The 20,726-nt window shown below is 34.7% G+C and overlaps 1 protein-coding gene across 16 annotated transcripts in view; it reads right to left on the bottom strand.

Annotated features, from left to right (window-relative positions):
* The window catches only part of PCDH15 (protocadherin related 15), a 699,366-nt gene that overhangs the window by 247,480 nt on the left and 431,160 nt on the right, over positions 1–20,726 (bottom strand). For 15 of the 16 annotated variants that reach the window (XM_024121304.2, XM_055081163.1, XM_024121303.2 and 12 more), the window contains one exon: positions 17,493–17,625. The exons of the other annotated variant lie outside the window; for it this stretch is intronic. In XM_024121304.2, the coding sequence (XP_023977072.1) occupies positions 17,493–17,625 (133 nt within the window). The remainder of the gene's footprint in view (positions 1–17,492; positions 17,626–20,726) is intronic. 16 annotated transcript variants of the gene reach the window in all.

The raw sequence follows: 20,726 nt of genomic DNA, 5'->3' as shown, positions 1-20,726 counted from the left end.
TTTCAGAATCCAAGCAGGATGAGAATTGTTGGAAGGAGAGGGATGGCAGGCAGGTGATGTCAGAACGTGAAAGGGTGAGGAGAGCATCAGAATGAGGGTCAGAAACAGAAGACTGCTTACATTCAGTAAGTAATGTACTGAAGGTAATAAGAGCCAGGCTTCCCATTTTCAGAGAGTTATTAGTGTGAACTAATGGATATATATATATATATATAATATATATATATATATCTTTTATAATCTATAAAATTTATAATACATATTACATATAACATGTGTATATGTATGTATATACACATATAGTAAATATAAAATTAACATAGATGCAAATCAGTATGGTGCATATATCACACATACTTGTGTATGCATACATATATATATTATATATATATACACATTCGTGTACATATATTTTTTGAGCATATACATACATGCAGTCTTACATACATACATATATTGCCTTGCTCTGTCCATTGAGTGGGGCCTGGAAGCAGAGATACCCAATAACAACTCATAGAATATTCTGTGCACCCAGTACTAAGTTTCTAAATGCTATTTCCCACTTAAAGGAACCAGAGCTTTTTAGAGAAATGGTTAAATCCAGTACTGGTATAAGAAAAGTATAAAATGAGTCTGGAACATCTTGCTGTGCTAGAAAATAGCTAAGTGCTCAAAGAATGATGTGGATATGTTAAAAGAACACAAGAGCCTGCTTAAATGGGCTCATCAAGACTAATTCTGAAATAATCTGCACACCAAAATAAATAATTACAGTAATGATCATACTCCTTGAATAAAACAGAAATCTATGAGTTCATATTTATATCAATCAATAAATTAATAAATAAATGGGAGGAAAAGAAAGCTTTTGTATATAGTAGAATGCCAACTCATAAATGTAGAAGACATCATGGTATTATAAAATCATAATTTGCCAACAATTGGAAAAATAATTCAGCTAAAGAACATCAATGGTTTTTTAAAATAATGGGTGAAAATGAATGAGGAAAGAACATTTACATAATCTTAAGGTAAGTCATCAACATACTTTAAGGCAGATGCAACTTTGATCAAGTTTTCAAGTAACATTACCAGTAATGGGACACATGTAAACTATTTTTTTATAGGATTCAGTGAGATGGATGCAGCATCTCTTCTCGGTGATATTCTTACCAAAAGAATTCATAACTTAAACCTATTCATGGAGAAGCATCAATGAACCCAAATTGAGGGAAATTGTACAAAATAAGTGTAATGTAATCTTCAAAAGCATCAAGGAAGGATTGTTTCAGATTAAGGAGAGTAAAGAGGCATGGCAACTAAAGGTCACCTGTGATCCTGGATTGGATCATTTTGCTATGAAGGACATTATTAGGGCAACTGGCAAAAGTTGAATGGAGTCAGAGGGTTAGACTGTAGTAAGGTATCAAAGTTACTTCCTAATTTTAATGGTTCTGTTGTGGTTATATATAAGGGACTATGCTTTTTATAGAAATTAGAAGTTGTGTTTGGTGGTCATAGGACATCATGCTGGTAACTTAGTCTCAAATGTTTTTGTACCATTCTTACATTTTTTTCTGTAAGTGTATATTATTTTAAAAGAAAACATAAAATAAATATACACATATTTATGACAATGGCAAAACACATATATGTGTATTATGTATGTAGTTTATGTGTGAATATGTAAACATATGCATACACACATTTGTGCTTTATATAATTATAACCATGATATGATGGAAAAATATCAACACATACCAGATAAAATGATTTATATGATGAGGAAGTGCTGGAGAGCTAACTGGGGGAAAGGAGACAGAATGGAAAGTAAAGCAAAAATAGAAAATATAAAAGAAAGCTGCTATAAAAAGAAATAATGTGTGGATATGATTGCATTTATGAATATATACATATTAATTGTACAAATAAAACTAAACAAGGGAAAAGGAAGCATAAACATCTGGGGCATTTCCACTTGCTGTTTTTAGCACACCTTTGAATTTTTCTTTTTGATTCACAAAGGCGACTTCTATTCAAAATCACCCAGCACATGCTGGCTAAGTTAGAAGAATTGTAGTGGCAATCAAATTTTGCTGCTCTGTCTAACCATTAGTTTATCAAAATCAAAATTGAACTACTCTTATTTGGGGATAGGTTGTAGGGAATAAGTCTGTTGCAAAGCCTACTTTTATTATTAAATAATTCTGCCTCTATCTCTGAAAGATGTTTCTTAATCTGGAATTTTTATTTTAACTTTTTTTCTTTTGTGTGAGTGAGGCAGGTGTGTAAGTGGAGAAGACTGCAGAAATGAAGACTTTTTCTTTCCTTTTTAAAACTGTTATGGGATTTTGTGAATCCATGTGAAATATAAAGTATTCAAAACTAAAACAGGAGATATTGAATTCTTCAGTTTCCTTAAGTAACTTTTGTAATACAAATACTCTTTTTTTTTTAACCTAAAATAAATTGTTTTCTTAGCTCCAAATCAACCAGTTCCTGGTATTTAAGCATAGAGTCACCACAGGCACTTCTCAACATCAATTGGATCTCCCGTTGTTTCTCCTAGAAAACTGACACCTATTAGCTGTTTATTGAGTATATCTCAGGAACACTGTTTTTGTTCCTTTCTATTTATCAAAATCTCAGGAAAATAACAGCATTTACATACTTAAGCCTTAATCAACAATAGCTGTTAGTATGTGAAGCAATAAACAGCTTCAAGGCATGCAATAAACTGAGGTTTATTTAAGAAACAGCACAGAGAATCATTTATTGCCAAGTTACTAAAGGTAATACTGATCACTGCTATTAAAATACCAGTAGCTTTCAAATAGTTGCCCAAGCAAGTATTCCACGTTCAAGCCCAGACTTCAAATTAGTCCAATTTTATTTAACTCTTAGGAAGAGCAGAATGGTTTACTTCTGGTTAATTAAAAAGAAAAACAAAAAATAAGAAACAAAAAACCCCTCTTTTTATCAAGCAGGTTTAGAAATTGCAGACTTTTCTTTGGATCATACAAGAGTCTTCTGGCATGAAGTAAATGAAAATCACTTTCTACTAAAGTTATAAACTATCGTTTAAAAATTGTCTATAAGAAGCTGTCGATGAATGTAGGTCTTCACCAGTTCTATAAAATACGATTAAAAGAGACCAAAGAGTATCAGTTGACTGTTACCTAGAAAATTAGAAAGTCCTCCATAGCTTTAAGAAAAGACATGAGAGAAATAAGAGTAAAGATTAGAAATATAGCTGTAAATAGGGAAAAAAGATCAATTTGAAATGTCTCTTACCCAGCTCTCCAAAATATGGCTTTATTACTGCACTCAATGGTTTTATGGTTGTCCATAAAATTCCATTAAAGATAAAGATCTCATATTCTACTTTATTGCTTTGGTGACCATATTCCTCTAAGCCAGGGTTTCGCAGTTTTGGCAGCCCTAAAATCTTGGGCTGGTTAATTCTGCATTACTCTGCCACTCACATCTTAGTTTAGAAAAGCATAGCAGTAAACCAATCGTAAAGGCATAAAATTATTGGAACCAGCAAAAAAATCTCTGGAGGAAATGCTAAAATGAATCTTCTTGAAATTTGTCCTTCCATTTCTAAATATATTCAAGCAGGTTTTTTTTTAAATTATGTTTTAATGTTTTTGGAATTTCTAGGGGATGTATATTGCATTTCATTACTTCAGTATCTTTTCTTTCAGAAAACTCTTTATCCATTTATTCCCCTTTACCTCATCTTGAGGCTGCATTACCCCAAGTCCTCATTTCAGATTTAATCAAGAATAAGATTTTTTTTTTATCATCTCTATGCCCTAATTACAGACTGCCTGAAAATAAAGTCTACACAGAGTTAAGCAATACAAAGAGGGGCAAAACTACCAGAGACTGATGACACTTGTCTGAAACCTTGGTCCTAGCCTTTATTGAAATCAGATCCACCTGACATTCCACAGACTTTCATTGATTACATAGTATATATTCCAAGCACTGTTCTAGTTATTGAGGATACAACAGTGAATAAAACAGAGTCTGTCATTGTGGACCTAATATAATATTTGGCACAGCTGACATAATAAATAAGTAAGAGTGCACGCAGAGTGAAAGCAAATGGGGTAAAGTGGATATGAAGCACAGTGAGACGGTTATTGTTATTTTCCGTAAGGTGGTCAAGTAAGACCATTTTGCTAAGGGAGAATCAAGCGGAAACATACAGGAAGGGAAGAATGGAAATGTCTGGGAAAAGAGAACTTCAGACAGTGGAAACAGTAAGTGAATGGGCCCTGCGGCAGGAGTCAGGCAGTGTGCAAGGAGGTCAATGAGACCGGAATAGAATTGCTGAGAGGATGAGAAGTAGGAAATCAGGTCAGGTAGGTATCACAGGGACATCATCTTTGATCCTGGGTCATTTGGGAATCCATTGGATGATGTTCACAAAGAAGTGAAGCTATTTTAGGTAATTTTTCAAACAATTACTCTGTCTGTTGTGTGAGTAACAGACCAGAGAGGGGTGAGATTAAAGTCCAGTAGAAATCTATTTCAATAATCTAGGTAGAAGTTGATGGTGGCTAGTATCTGGAAGAAAGCGGTAAAAGTGAAAACAAATAGTGAAACTCTGGAGATATTTTGGGATTGACTGGAAATAAGAGAGGGCTATGGAGAAAGAGAAAAGTCAGAGATGACTTGAAGGGTTTTGGCCTGAGATTTTGGACAACTGAGGTTGCAATTTACTGAGAAGGAAAAATGAAAGAGGACCACTTGTTTTCTTGGAATTAGGGGAAGAACCAGGTGTTGAGTAGAGAATACATTAATTTTGAGATGCTGTGATAACAGTACGATATGCCTCTCAAATCTCCCTTCAAAGAAAAAAGAAATTATTCCCCTATACGTTGGAAATGTCGCCTACTGAGAAGCTTCAGTTGTCGGTCCTATTCAGAGAATACCTTTTCTTCTTTTTCTTTTATTTAATTGAAGTATAGTTGATTTACAATGTTGTGTTAATTTCTGCTGTACAGCAAAGTGATTCAGATATGTAGATACACACACACATACACACACATACATATATATACACACACATTCTTTTTTTATATTCTTTTCCAACAATGCCTTTTCTGAAGAGAGCTTCCTTGCCCAAGGTCAGGTTGCTTTCTGAGGCAACCTGTATCTGACTAATGCAAGTATATAAAAGGTCTACCTTTATATAAAGGACAATATCAGCTCTAGAGCTTTCCAGGGGGGTCAGTGGAAGTGTTTATTGGGACTGCATTGAACCTCAACTTCTCCCTAAACCTAATTCTGCTTTCTTCCTCTCCTTTCCACAGGAGTTAATTCCAAACCAATAAACATCCTACAACTGAATCTTTATCTCAAAGTCTACTTCTCTGGAAACTCAACCTAAGAGAGATTCTTATTTAATATCTAATATATATATAGAGAGAGAGATAGATATAGATAGATAGATAGATCTTATAGTTGGACATGGGTCTAGAGTTTTAGAGCAGTGAGCTAAGCTGGAGATATGAATTAGAATTTATGAGCATATAACAATTTAAACCCATTAGAACAGATCAGATAACCTTAGGTGTGACTGTAAATAGGAAAAGAGGAGGTTAGAAGTTTGAGCCCTGAGGCATGTCAACTTTTAAGAGTCAGGGTAATGAAGAGGAACCATCAAAATAGACTGGGATACAGCAGCCAGGGAAGGTGGGGAAAAATCCCAGGAGACTGGTGTACTCAAGTCAAATAAATAAGTTTTTAAATAAGAAAGGAATTATTAACTCTATCACATCTTATTGATGGATAGAGTAAGATGAGGAATTGATTTGACAATGGAATGAGCATTGAGACCACAAAAAGAGCCATATCAATGGATTGGTGTTATTAAAATTCTGATTATAACGGGGTCAAGAGAGAATAGAGAGAAAATGATGACGAATTTCTCCAGGCAAGTATGGATACCATATTTGAGAAGTTTCTGCAGGGAAGGGAAATACAAAAATGGGTAAGTGGCTAGAGTGGTTTATCAAGGACATTTTTTGTTGTTGCTCTGTCTTTAATTGGGAGATACTGTATCAGATTTTCATGTTAGTGAAAATAATCAGATAGAGTAAGAGACTCTTACGATGCAGCAAGGTAAAAATATGATTCTTGAGCAATATCCTTGAGCAGGCCAGCGTGGACATGATCTAGTGGAGTGCTTTCAGGTCAGCACAAAGGACACACTCTTAAAAGGTGCTGTGTTTTTATTTTGCACTGGGCCTTGCAAACTGTAGCCGGTCCTACTCAAAGCATGGTCCATGGAGCAGTGTCATTCTGCAAAGTGCTTACTGGGGATTATGATGATACAGAAAAGGTAGAATAAATTTCTCCAGAGTAAAATTTAGAGTAGTTTAGAAAAATTTTAGTGATTTGCCAAGGTGATTTACTATCTGTTAAATCTAATTTTTAAAAAAAGGCTGTATTCTTTGCTACTTGTATTTTTTTTCATTTTTTAAATAATTTATTTAAATGCATCTTTCATTACAGAGGCTTTAGAAGCAATAATATAGGATGCACGTGAAGGAAACAGTTTAGATAGGAAGAAGGAGTGTTCATTTTTAATTACAGGATTAAAAACAAAACATAGGAATACAGGTGTAAAGAGGTTGGTCGATGGGGTGATGAAAGGCTGTAAAAGTCTTCATCCAAGTGTTTGATGAAAATAAGGAGCAGGAGAGGTGCCAAAATAAAACTGTTCTCCTTGCCCATGGATCTTTGCCTCCAGGCTGAATACAAACCACAGATCATCACCTGCATCCACCTGTCCCACCATCCACAGCACCTCTGTTTAATTAAGCTCAGTGATATCAGAAAAAACTATTTCATCTTATTAAGTTATTTTAGGTCCTTCATTACTTTCAAAAGAACTTGAGAATATGACTTTATTTCTTGCACCATAACAAGTTTTATAAGATACCAGTCCTCTTTGAGCAGAAAATAAGATAATTTTTACCCGTTTCCTATGTACCCTACTTCCTGTTAGAGTGTAAGTCAGAGAAAGAAGTAAAGTCTAACTCCACTGAAAATATAAATTTAAGTCATAACCTAATCTCTTCTGGGGCAAAATCTCACATTTTTTTAATCATGTTTATTTATTTCTTAAGCAAGGAAGGATCAAAGAAAAAATGATTTAGAAAATAGCTATTTAAATATATCAGACCTAGGATTCTCCTTCTGACACTTCTCTGGCTTCATGCCTATGAGCATATTGCTGTCTATGGAAGATTTACACGAGGCTAAGTTATGCCTTGGGAAGAGGAAGATACATATGTGAATAGAGAATACATAAAAAATGCATTTTCCTCACTTTGGCAGCTTTGAATGCCTAGAGGTGAAAAATCATCCCTAGATAATAGACATACCATAGTGTCAAGGACATCAAACTTTTTTTTGAAACTTACACATATCAGAACATCTGCTTTAAAAGAGAAAAATTTACACTAGAAATCAGATTTAATTTTTGCAAAAAGTGGTTGCTTGGCATTGAGACATCTCTCTCTCTCTCTCTAAAATATATATTAACTATCTCCTATCTATTTATGTATGCTATCCTCCATATGAACTATAAATTATTCTTTGGAATCAGGCGACCAATATCAGTGTTCAAAGCATTTCAACTTCTATGACATTATTCTTTTGAGATAATGTTAATGATGAAAGACCCATCTGAAATCTAGTACAAGAAAAGATGAAAAAAATGTATTTTCTACTATATGAAATGAAAATATAGGGGAAAATGAATGAGCTTTTTATTCCTCACACCTAGCAAAATCACGGCAACCTACTAAATAGAATAAGTCATATATTATGAAATTGAAGGGGAAATAGCCATCTTTCAGTACTATCTCCAGTGTTAATCTATATAGTAACACATCAATGTTCAAAGAAAAGCTTCTTACATGACAGAAGAGCAAATCTCCAGAAAATGTATCCAGCGTGATCCCCATAATATAAATGACACTGCAAAATCTACAGCACAGGGCTTATGATTATGATTCATGCACATTTGGCTGCAAAACATTCATGAATCATAAACTCCTGCATCATCTTCAAGGGAAAAATATATCCTATTTTACAAGAAATATTCATCAATAAAAGGAAAAAAAGAAGAAAAAAACTCTCAAAACTTCTAGAACATTTCAAAGATATCAGAAAAACAAATTAGCACCTGTTACAGGACCTGTTAACGCAGAGGGATGGCTTGCATTTCATTCATACTGCTCTGGAAATGGATCAATTCTGTAGTGAGATCAAGGCAGCGTGAATTTTCCTTCAGGATGAAAAATACTAATTCTTTGAAGCATATAGTTTAAATTCTACAGCTTTTTGAAACTATTTTAAAAATGAGAAAAATGGATAAAGATGAAAAGAAAATGCATGTTGCAAGCTGACCAAAGCACCATCTTACACTTATACCGAAGTAGTTTCATTAGTAAAATGTATGTTTTTTTTCTCAGATGATCAGAGGTGGCAACATCTTACGTTTTGGTCTGCTTCACACCACTTTCTACTGTTTTCCTACTATTTGTGTCTGAGCTGTTCTACCTGCTTTGCAGTCTTCAGGAAGGAGAAGCCAGGAAAAGTGGTTCAAGCTGCCAGAGCCAGTCAGCTCACTGATAAGTGGAACCAGAAGTTTAAAGCAGTGGTTAAATTAAGTTTTCCCAGTGTCAATGTACATTACATGTATAATATTTTCCTTCACTTTTGTAAAGAATCAAGAAGCAAAGAGTAGAAAATAAAATCAAGGCTGATCAAGCACACCTTAGAAAGAAAAGAATGATTAGCCTTGTGGGTAGATCTACTCTGCTATTAAAGGGATTGTTTGTAAGTATGAGTACAACTGAAAGAAATAAATGAACTTCAATCTCTAGGAAAGGAGGAATAGAATAATGAATAATAGTATATAGCCTCTAGATCAGAAGAGATGGAATCCCCACTCGGCAACAGGGTTCTGTTTGACATTAGAAAAGTTACTGCTTTGTTGGGAGTATAAATGATGAGGAAGCTTTCAAGTGCTTGGTGTAGTTCCTGCTTGATAGTAGCACTCAGTTAAAAGTAGATGTCGATGCTATTATTATTAATATTGATGTCTTAGCCATCTATCTCTTGGGCTTTCTAAGTTCCACTTCGTTCTCAAACACAAGTGATCATTCCTTCTCAATGGAGGAACTAGTAAAATCATAAAGTAGCTGAATATATTCTTTGGATTGTATCTATTACCAAAGCTGTTGCCCCAGAATCATACTCCTGCCCCTCCCTTGAATGGAAACCAATTGCTTTTATCTAAGTTTCAGGAGGAAGCTGCAAAGAGCAAAACAAGAACTGCTTAGAATCAGCTAGGCCCCAAATGGTAGAAGACTTGACTTTCAGTAGACTTTGAGTCTCATTATATGCCCATTGTAATATATTAGCATGGTAAATGACACACTCATCAGCGCCATGACAGTAGACAATTGCCATGACAATGACTGCAAGAGCCCATACAAGGACTTAAAAGGAGTATTGTGTCAGTTCCAGATCCAAACCACAACCCTGTTCTTGGATAAGTCATGAATATTCCTCCCACTCTTTCCATTTCCCTACCTTTTACCTCGACCCTCCAATATATATGGTGCCTCTGCTCAAATTGGCTTGAGAAATTGATTTGCAAACTAAGTTCCCCCTTCTCCATTCTTTGGCCATTGGATAAAGCTTGTGCTGTTCCAGTCTCAGCTTTATTGGCTATGCCAATCTGATCAGAAAAAGAACCTCCCTGGCAAGACAAAGGGTCTCAGCTGGGCTAGGACCCCCAGCACCTGTGCAGGTGACAAGTTTTGTAACATATCCATTCCTCCACATTTGATATTTCACTTTTCTATCCATTATTCCAAGTGCTCAGTACCTTCTTGCTCACTTTTACAATCTTAAATCTTAAATCTTAGTATGAGTTAACTGAAAAACAAAAATGGCAATGCTCATTCCTCTTGGAGAATAGGAATAAAAATACTATTAGTTAAGAACTTTTCTTTTTTTTTCATTTTAGGTACTGAGTTATGCAATTCACATGCTTACATGCTATCTCATTTAATCTTTGCTTCCCTACCCAAAAGACAACAACCTCCCCCGTTGCCCAAGCTCTTAAAATTCAGTTTTTTGATTATACCAAAGGATATGTTAGTCCTTGTTATTTTATTTAATAAATATGTATTGACCTAATATATGTACTTATATATATGAACTATACCTTAATAACTAATGTTGCTTCTGTTTTCAACTAGCTAATATGAGACCCAGAGCAGATAACAGAGAATTTTGACACAGTTTAAATAAATGATCCTTTATTTCAATTTAATATACTAAACTAACACTAAGTCTTAGGGGTGCAAAATATTTTTTACATTTTTTTTTCTTTTTTATACTTTATTTAAACATAATGGACTTTTTGTTAATTTGCTTGTTTTGTTTTTGAATGATACTCAATTGTGTATTACCACGGTCAGAAACCTTTTTTTTCCCTTAAGTCATTAAAATGCTTGTAGGCCACCTGTGGGCTCTTCATATTATTCTTTATTTTTTTGTTTTCTTGTTTCATTTTTATTTGTTTATATTTTATTAACAAACTTTTAAAAATATAAAAACCATTCTCAGTTTACCAGGCATACAAACAGGTGCATAGCTGACTTCATCAATAATGTCTCAATTAAATCTATAACTCTTACTTAGCAAAACTGTCTCATTTTTATTTGCATGATGCATTCCTCTTTATTTTAAAACAAATTATGTTTCTGGGGACTTGGAGTGAGGAGAATGTGATCTTCTCACTCATTCATTTTTCTTCCTTTCAATATCACTCTGATGAGGGAATAGAAAGGTTAGAGAAGGAAATAAAAGAATCGCCTGTATTGGATTGCACCAAATTATTGTGGACTGGTGCCAACAGACTCCACTGTTAAGGGACATGGCCCCAAGCAGCCATCTTAGGAATTGGTCATACCTTGAGAAATTCTTCCATATCTTCTACAGAATGCACATTTGGTGGCTTCTTGCTGTATATCTTGGTGTACATGGCTTTTTCCTCCACATGCTGCAGTCCCCTTAGTTTTTATTTACACTTAAAAGCCTCAACTCTGAAATCTGTGGACCTAGTCAGGATCCATCTTAGCTACAACGTTGGAAAAAGTCTTCAAGGGAGCAGTTCATGCCCTCTTGCTGACTGCCCACTCCATCGTGACATCTCTTTCCAGTGCCCTTTCCCTCGTAAATGCACTGACTCAAGTCTAATCAGCCATTCAATTAGAGAACTGGATGTCAATCTCCCTTTCTTTCTTATGGATTTTCTTCTATTAGTCTAAGACTAGGAGAGACACTGAGTTACTAAACACTGGAGCACCAAAAAATTTATCCTCATCTACTTCTATGGTGAAGTTTTCCAAGACTGTTGGGGTATCTCCTACCTACCCTTGGAGAGTATTCTACCAAGAACCAAGAATTCTTTGAAGTAGAATCTGGGAATTTAATTTTTTTTCCTCAAATGTGCTTTATCCAGGTTATAATCTAAATTCTATTCTATATCCTCTATGTTAGAAAGTATAGTAACAGTCAATTACTTTTTCCTTTAACTACTTCTTCCTGAGACCATTATACTAAATCATATCTTCTCTCAACCTTTAGTATCTTTTACCCTCATATAACACCATAAAATTAACCTTCAGAAAACACAGAACTAATGTAATATAAAACATATCCACCCCCTAAAAAAAGGGAAAAAAATAAAATGTAATAGTTTTTCTATAGCCTAACCCACAATATTGTGATATAGTAGATAGAGCTAAAACAGAAAAAAACTACTCTGGCTCACAAATCTTGCTGTTTCTGAGTTGCAGTTTCCTCATTTGTCAGATAATGAAGATAATAATATCTAATAATACTGGCCTATTTATTAGGGTCAGGGTGATGGCTATAGGGGAGCAAAATGTGTCACTCCAGAGTGTGTCTCTTTGGCATGAGTATTAATTTAGGTTGATTACTTTTAAGGCCCAAAAAACTCAGGAAGAGCCTTTGACCTTCCCTCTAACTGCCTAAAAGAATGTAGATAGAGGACCTGTTCCAGGAAGCTACCCCCATCAATAACTATAGTATGAACTAGGTGTGTAGACAGGGATGAACGTAGCAAAGTATGTTAAAATTCCTCTCTGTGTCCCACTGTCTCTGCCTCATACAGCAAACATGTATTTACCAAACATTTGCTCTTCCATATCCATGTATTGCCTCCCTCCTCTTTGAAGTCTCAAACCGCTACTCCCAACATTTTCTTTTGTCATTAGTTGAAGACGGTATTTAAGATGAGGGTTTCAGCTATTTTAGTGAGTTACTCAGTTTTCCTGGGTGTCTTCCATGTATAAGTTTTATTAAATTTTCTTTTATTCCATCCCATTAATCTGTCTCATGTCAATTTAATTCTCAGACCAGCCAGAAGGAACTGGAATGGTAAAAGAAATTTCTTCCTCTCCAACATGACCAAATGACATGATGCATCATACATATGTTGAAGAGATATAACTTTTTTAGCAGGTTAAGGTAACTGACTTTCAATAATGTAATCACAACTTATAAGCAAAAACTTAAAAATAAAAGCAAATAAATTATTGAGAACTATTATGGTAGAAAACAAGGACAATTAATAAGTTGAATTAAGAGAACTTATAAAACATTCTGATTTGTCAAATTCTACTGAATCAACCAAAATTTTTTAAATGTATGTTTTAGTTTGTTATTTAAAATAATAGACGTGCACAGGATTTGGTATTTGGACAATTAACTTTTAACCTTCCATCTTTAAGAATGGATTGTATGAAATATTCACAAATCAACTATTTCTAAAAAGATTGTTTATCAGTAAGCTGATTTTAAGGAGCATATATATTTTCTCTTTGTCCGGAAATGAAACAGGCACTACTCTGCAGTCGGGGTAGGGGTGAGGGTGATTAATAGATGGAGACTTCTGAATGTTGAACAATGGTTATCAGCCAAACCATAAAGTGTCCTCAGTGTGGAAAGAGTACCTGTCCCCTAACAGCTTGAGTAGGATAAAGAACAGAAAATGGAGAACTTGCAGGGATACTTCAAGTACATAGGCACAGTGGGTAAGCACATAAATGTTTAACCATAATGCTTAGGATTTTGTCCTTTCTTTACAACTTCTTAGCACAATGAGCTTGGAAAAAGAGCTGTTTACTTTTTGTGGCTCAGTTTCTGCATTTGTAAAGTTATGATGATAATAACAATAGATCTAATTGCTTTGGGTTTTTATAAGAATTAAATGGGAAAACATGCGTGTTAAAGTGTACGTATTTATTTATTTATATATTTTAGTGTTCAAAATAAATATTTTGAAAATATTGGCAGTCCCTTCTTAGGGAAAATAAGACATCCCTGCTTCACTGAATTTTACCATGAACTTGTGGAATTATTTGCTTATGTGAAGATTATACATTCTTGACCTATTAACTCAGAAGTATCCATGTGAATTTCTTTGGCTATGGGGAGAAAATATATGGATAGATATTACATGCATCACTCCTGGGTAACAGCAAATAACTAGGTTTTGTTTTTTATTCTGTTGTGTTGTGTTCTGTTTTCCACAGCAAGCATTGCCCTCAGTCAAGAGATCAGTAAAATTCTAGACAGAGGCTGTTTCATCAGTCTGAGTTGTGGCATGTAACAGTCACTGCCAACTAGTGATGGGCATAGAATGTGAAATTTGGCAACAAAAACCTAGCTATTTTAACTGATTCACAATTTAGTACTTAAAAGTGGAGTGTGCCATAACAAACACCCAAAAAATAAATAGCAGTGACATCAAGAGAGAGGAAGGTGGTGAGGAAACTGTTATTGGATGCTGTAAGGATGGGAAATCATGTTAGGCAGTAATGAATCATTTAGCAAAACTGCTGTTTGCAGTAACTTGGAAAGCAAAAGCTGTACGAAAGGAAGTCATGGCTCTTGACATCAGACTTAACCATGTAATTAGTGTCTGCCTCTAGTGGAAGGATTACACATGATTAACCCACTAGCAGCCTTGTGATTTGGTTTGGTGGATGAAATGTGGGCAGAAGGGTCCTGTGTCACTGCTGGGAGAAACATTATGAGAGGGAGTATGGTTTATTGTGCCTCTTTTTTCACTCTGTCAAAAGAACAACATTGCCACAGATAAAGGCTGAAGTTGAGTGAAAATGATGAACAGAGCTGGAACTGATTCATGACGGACATTAACAGTGTGAGTAGGAAATAAACTTTTCAGTTACAAATTGTTGCAGTTTTGAGTGTGAGTGTGTGCACATAATATAAACCTAGCTGTCCTTACCGAGACAATAAGGAAAGAACTTAAATAGTGCCTGCCCCGTTAAGTTACACTTAAGTGTTATTATATAACTATTATTATCATATGAGTATGAGAATGATGGTGATGGTATAAGAAGATTCTGCATGTAAGAAAGGAGGATTATTCTAATGGTAATAGGGCTGAGTCAAACACTCAAAGAGAATGTGAGCCATAAATTATAAGGGTAATTTGGATGGAAACAATGCTCTTGTAAGGATAAATAAAAAGCTGAGACTTATTGTATTTGGGTATAATACATAGTCCTATTTGGTAGCACTGGCTCATCTTTAGAGTGATGAAAGTAGATCAAAATTTCAAGGGATAAAGATGCAGGAAGCTGTTGGAGTCAACACATTTTAGTGATTTAAATCTTGGAGGAAATTGGCTCCATATAGAGGGGTATTATGGTAAAAGTTTAACAACTGGCTCTGTACTGAAGGGTACTGATTTGTTGCATTTGCTAATTTCTGTGGCATAAATACACCCACCATGGCCAATTGCAAGCTATCAATGTGACACAACTCAACACGAAGCTGGAGAGAAATGCACACAATTTGTCACGATCTCAGTGCCCCCTCTGGCTGCAGCACACCAGTCTTACAGGCTTCACTGGCAGGTCAGAATTACAAAGGAGGAGCATGCTTAAGAGCAAGATCTGACCAAATCTGGAAGAAAAAACCCCACCAAATACTAACCCTGATCAGCATAAGTTCGAAAATTAAGAGTTCTGGGTAACATTTTCCTCCACTAAATGCCATCAATACAGCAGCCAGGCAAAACAGCCTTAACAGGCTGAGGAAAATCTCAGCCTCCCAAACAACTTTTAGATAGAATGAAAGGAAAATACCTACAAGGGGAATGGAAGTTGGGGGTGAACAAGGATTATTCTCTGAAAAGAAACCACTTTGATCTCAGTCAAAACAGATTATTTTGAAGTCAGTCCGCTGTTATCTTTGAAAATATATTTCCCCACGAATCTTGTCTTTCTAAATTGAGCTATGAGTCAGCAGTGGGTAGTGCCATGTGTGAAAAGAGAGGATGTAGCCAGAAGTACCTCTAATGCATTCTGTTATTACAAGTCTTTGGAAGAGTAATTTGATGGAAGCTTTTCAACTTTTAGGTCACTAGTTTAAATTCAGTCTCAATTGATCACAAGCAAAAGTGTATGGTTGGTGGCCTATGAAAAATGCCTTGATGGTGTCACCCTAGTTCTTTCTAATAGAGACTGCCACTGTAATTGGCACCCTTTATTTTGCTTCTACCAGAAGCACAAAGGGTGAATAGAAATGTCATTTCAAGTATTTTCTCAGATTTTGTACTAGAGATATTTGAGATATGAAAAAGGCCAACTCCTTTTCATCTTTAACTCACAGGTAGAATTATTCTCCTATAATATGGTACCTAGATATTTCTGGGATTTATTGAAACAAAATCTGAGCCATCTTACAGGTAAAATTATATCTTACTCATAGAAAGTTAAATTATACAAAGGCACATTTTTAAGAAATATTTAAACATAAAACATGTAAAATTTCTTGGCCTGAACTTACAAATCTAGGATTTATTTTTCTTTTCTTCTGGTTTAAACAAAATAAATCCCCATATATGTAAAGAAGGATTTTCATTATTCTATAAAGGTACTTGTCTTCATATTTGGTTTTCCATATTTTATCATTTTCATGACTTAACTAAACGTTTTCTTCCTCCTAAAGAAACTATAGGTTATTTTTCTTTTACTTTGTCCATTAAAATCCCCCAAATGTCCTTATTACTAATATGTCTACTTTCATATAATTTTGTTTCCCATCTTTTAATAGTAATGAACAACAAAAGCAAATTCTCTCCAGTTGCCTGGAAAAAAGCAACAAAATAAATACAAGAGCAGAGGCAAAGAGAAGTATCTGGTAATGTCAACCAAATTTTTGGCAGCCTCAGATAATGAGTGGGATATAATGGAATGAACCTTGTTTTGGAAATAATGATAATTCAATCAGCTGAGTTAGGCCTCATTTAATTTCTGTAAGGTTCACTTTCCACATCTAGATAATGAGGTTGATATGTTTCATTATTTTTTACATTCTTTCTAGTACAAACATTCTATGGAATCTTCACTTTTATATCATCAGGGTTTGAGTGAGAGGGTGTCTATATTCAAATGGCATTGAGCAAGATGCCTCGTGTCACCTCATCTGATGGTAAAGATCGATGCTGGGATTTTCCTAAATCATCACATTTAAAATCTCTCCTAACCTTCAAGGCTAGCTTCCTGAATTCTCATGTCAGCACCTCCTGCTATTTCCATATAACACCAGGAGATGATAAATCCTCCATCCTCTGAACATCCATAGGTAAAATAATATGTCATGTTATGGTCCTTATGATTTTTATGGTAAGTGACAGTTATTATCAACACAACATGTAGCCCAATTTGAAGCTGTAGATTCAGTTGAAAATACAGCATTTTCTGGCCAAATGTGCTTTAGTTAGAAATGTATAAATTGAGAAAATCAAGCTATGATTCTGCAAGTAACTCATATGCCCATGAATCTGGAGCTGCAAATGGAAATATCACCTAAAGCTACCCCCTTCATCGAAACAAATAAACTGAGGCACAGCAATTACAAGATTTGCCCATGGGCACAGAATAAAATTGTCTGCCTCAGCATTAGAATGCCTACCATAAGCCGGTGAATCTAAAGTCATTTTCTATACAGAACACTGCAGCAAAAATAAATCCTGCTGGGGCAAAGGAATCCAAGACAGAAAATAATAGTCAGCTGCAGACTCTTTGGATGCAAAGTACAAAATATTCAAGTGCATGTTTCCAATCCCTTCATTATCTCTTGTAATGATTGCAGCTAATCCCTGCCAGCTAACGTTAGTTCTTCAACAGTGGCAATCAATAGAATAGATTAGCTGTGGAAACCCTCCATCCATATTATCCCTGCTTTCCTTTCCAGATGGAATTTTCATTCACTAGAGTGTAAGCAGACATGTGAGGTTTTCTCCCCCGCCATGCACAGATATAAACCCATTATCCTTCAAGGTTGTCGCTAGAATTTTATACTCATACTAAGGAGCATACCTGTAGATTTAATAAAACAGCGCCGACCCTCATGGCCTCACTGATTTCAAGGCTATACATCAGCTGTGGGAAGCGAGGAGGGCTTTGATTATTTGGAGGAAGCACTTCAATGTACACAGTGCAGATGGAGTGCCTGCAGAGAAAGAGAAGCAAACAAGACGGGTAAAAATCTACATCACATTTAATGACAGACTGAATTTGATATTCTGTTATTGGGTTTACAGGAGAGGAAATTCTGAATTTTTATAGGAAATAATAAAATAATTCAGAATGAAAGGATGAAAAAATAAAGCTACCACCAAAAGATGATGTTTTTATGAAATTATCTTAGTAAAAGGAAAAAAAAAATGCCTCAGGTACATATTTTTCCTACTTAGATTAATAGTGTGAATTAAAAAGGAATAGCTGTACAAATAAAGCTAATAAATTAACTTGACTTCTGACTTTATTTTGTAATGCTTCTCTAATAGCAAAAAAATATTCTATAAATATCTGGTAATAAGAGCTGGTCTTGGGGCTCTCTTCCTGTTAAACCAGCAGAGAGAGTATTGATTAAAATAACACACAAAACAAAATATGGGCTGTGTTTTATTAGTTTTGTTGCTGACATCAATGGCTTAATGAAATGCATATCAAGAGTCAGGATCATAAAGTAATCACTGTGTAAAATAGTTGCAAACAAAACCAAATCTGTTTTTAAGTCTTCCTTAAAGAGTTTAATATAAAAATTTAGAAACTAGATTTAATTGAAGGCTTAGATTGATGGGCATTGTTTTTGAGGGATAAAAATATATTCTATTATTATAAGGACAAAAACATTAGCATTGACATAATCACCTTTTTTGATATGTCTAAACTCTGAAATTTCTTTACACAGCAAAAGCTGAAGAAGATGTTCAAGGTTGGTACAGAAGAAACACTGGCAAAAATATATCAATGAGACCTGCGAATTTACAAAGTTAGTCTTCTATCTTGAAGAACATACCACCACTGCCTGAGTTGTATGCTTTAAACTTATTTTAACAAAAACATACCTTTTTATTCAAAACACATTTCTTACAATTTCTATTTGGGGGCTAGAATTTTCTTAAAGTAGCCCAAAGCTCTTTGCATTAAGTGCATCAATTAAAAGACATGCTCACCAAAAACATTTTTCTGAGATTATTATTCTATAATAGTTTACTTTGAAAAGCTCTTAAGAGAAATACAGATCATAGGCACTGAAAATGATTTTTTAGCTTATCACCTTATATTATGCCTAAGTCCAAGTTGTTTCTGAACATATTCTCAGTAGAATAGATACCTATAGAATATTAACCACCTCTAAAAAGCTGCAGGGACTTTAAAAAAATTTCATACTTAAATTTATCACAATATTGTTCCAAAGTAATCTCATTTTAAATTAAAATCTCTTAGACTTCATAATCAGTTAAAGTATCTTCATTCTTTCTTGCTCTGATTTTATCTCATTATTAAAATTTGCCAATAAAATTAACCAAAATATAATTGCTTTTCTTTTCAATTTTGTTTTACAACTCGTGCTTTAAGGATAAAATGTTTAAAGTAGATTAATATAGATGATGAAATGCTACTTATAAACTTAGAGGTATTAAGTTTAACTTATAGGTACTATAATGGCTAGATGAAAAATAAAAATATCAGCAAGTTATAAATTTAGTGTGCAAAGAGTCCCACTCTCATATTGTAGGAATACATTAATTGTCAATATGAGGTGGGCCTATTATCCTCCCAGGTGGTGATCTGGTTCCAACAGCCATCCCAAGATATACACTATTGCTGATATTACCCTTTATAATCCTGACTTTTTTTAATGTCTGTTATTTATCAAGTGATTTAAACATTTTATAAATCTCTTCCTTTTTGCTGCCAGCACATTCTCTATGCATAAGTCTTATAACATTTACCCTATACCACATTGGTAATAACCCTAGCTGAGTGATGTTGAGCACTCGATTCGTAACCACACATTCCTGGGTTAGAATTTTCATGCTACCACATGTGATCATAGGCAACTGACTTCTTTCAGTTTCACTATTTCCATCTGAAAATTAAGAATAATAATAACATTAAGATTAGCATAATGATTAAATAAGATTATATGTATGGTGTGTATGTGTGTGTGCACATGTGTGTATGTATATATAAGTGTATACCCACATAGAAAAACAAATTTATCAGTTATTATTGTTAACTGTTCAAAATAAGGCTTCTTATTCTATTCTGTGGAATGAACTAAATAAGCTTACATTTACCTTATTAACATCCCTTAAAATATTTTAGACATTTTAATCTCATCTTTTCACTTTTCTTGGCTAAAAACCTACAGGCACAGTATCCCCTCTTGCCTCCCCAGAGTGGAGTGTGGTAGTGTTTGGGTTCGGACATATTGGATCAGAATCTTTTGATGTGGGTCCACAAATCTACATTTTCCATGGATATACAAGGTTTTTCTCACACACGCTTGATTCAGAAGACCACTGTCCCAGAAGTTCATGGGGAGTATAGCATGTAGACTCACTTGCTTTTTAAGTTAGGAGCCCAGGGGATTCCTCTACAAACTGACCTAAAACTCTCCTTAATAAGCTTGGAGGCAAGAGATTCCCTCACTGATTAACATTTTCTTTTTGACCTAGAACACACCTGTACCCCAAATTCAAAGCTTCTTTTCAAAAAGTTAGAGCCTTCCTGCTTTTGATATTTAGAACTTCAGCTTACTGGTGTGGAGTACTTTACAAAATTTTTACCAGAATATGGGTCTCTTTCTGCTCTTAAAACTATAATTTGTACTAAACTTATTGTACTTTGTATATTTCCTTATTTTTCCCCCTTTGAATATTTTCCCATTTTAGAGGGCTAAACTGTTTATATCTACAGCACTACAATAAGGACCTCTAACTCAGATGAAGCTTGTGTCTTTGCCACAGAGAAGAAAAATTTTAAATGCAAAACAGAAACGACTATTCCCCAAGGCAGAAGACAGTGAACAACTATGGTCCAACATGACCGTCTCCTTCATCTGCCCTTACTCCTTTTCCTTTGCTCCTTTCCACAGTAATTCAAATGCTAGAATTGCTAGTCATGTCCCCCACCCCCACAAACACACACTCTTGGATCTTAGAGTTATTTGGGGAAGATCATAACTCAAGGTCTTGCATTTTTCATCTTTAACATCCTGACACTTCCCTACTATGTGTTTAAATAAGCACTAACCTT

Source organism: Physeter macrocephalus, chromosome 20 (genome assembly GCF_002837175.3).
Source record: "Physeter macrocephalus isolate SW-GA chromosome 20, ASM283717v5, whole genome shotgun sequence".
NCBI lineage: Eukaryota > Metazoa > Chordata > Mammalia > Artiodactyla > Physeteridae > Physeter > Physeter macrocephalus.
This window is presented reverse-complemented; position numbering and strand designations above follow the sequence as displayed.